Source organism: Otolemur garnettii, unplaced genomic scaffold, assembly GCF_000181295.1.
Source record: "Otolemur garnettii isolate 467f Iridium unplaced genomic scaffold, OtoGar3 scaffold00142, whole genome shotgun sequence".
NCBI classification, from domain to species: domain Eukaryota; kingdom Metazoa; phylum Chordata; class Mammalia; order Primates; family Galagidae; genus Otolemur; species Otolemur garnettii.
The window spans coordinates 44,825-45,564 of NW_003852537.1; the positions used below are offsets into that span (position 1 = coordinate 44,825).

General features: G+C 53.9%; 1 protein-coding gene across 1 annotated transcript in view; it reads right to left on the bottom strand.

Moving 5' to 3' along the window:
* Nucleotides 1-740, bottom strand: part of MUC12 (mucin 12, cell surface associated) — a 32,578-nt gene that overhangs the window by 30,742 nt on the left and 1,096 nt on the right. The window contains exon 3 of the mRNA XM_023518573.1: nt 113-454. Coding sequence (XP_023374341.1) covers nt 113-454 — 342 coding nt within the window. The remainder of the gene's footprint in view (nt 1-112; nt 455-740) is intronic.

Sequence of the window (740 nt, forward strand, 5' to 3'; positions counted from 1 at the left end):
GCTGGGAAGGCTGGTGTTGTGGAGCTGGCAGGGGAGGCTGTACTGTGAGGTGAAGCGGAAATGCTCCGGAAGGTGCTAGATTCTGTGGTGGGGCCTAATGCCGTAGAGTTGCCTGTTAACGCTGTAGTGTGAGTTGAATCGGGAATGGTATGGGAGGTGGAGGATTGTGAAGGGAGGCCTGACGTAGAGCTGCCAGGAGACACTGTTGTGTGAAGTGAACCAGGAATGTCATGGGAGGTGGAGGATTGCGAAGGGAGGCCTAATGTTGAAGATCTGCCAAGAGACACTGTAGTGTGAAGTGAACTGGGAATGCTGTGAGAAGTGGAGGCTCGTGAAGAGAGGCCTGATGTTGGGGAGCTGCCAGGAGACACTGTTGTGTACAGTGAACCGGGAATGCTGTGAGAAGTGGAGGCTTGTGAAGGGAGGCCTGATGTCGGGGAGCTGACAGGAGACCCTGTTGTGTGAAGTGAACTGGGAATGCTGTGATAAGTGGAGGCTTGTGAAGGGAGGCCTGATGTCAGGGAGCTGCCAGGAGACACTGTTGTGTGAAGTGAACTGGGAATGCTGTGGGAAGTGGAGGCTTGTGAAGGGAGGCCTGATGTAGAGCTGCCAGGAGACACTGTTGTGTGAAGTGAACTGGGAATGTCATGGGAGGTGGAGGATTGTGAAAGGAGGCCTGATGCTTGGGAGCTGCCAGTTGACACTGTTGTGTGAAGTGAACTGGGAATGCTGTGAGAAAT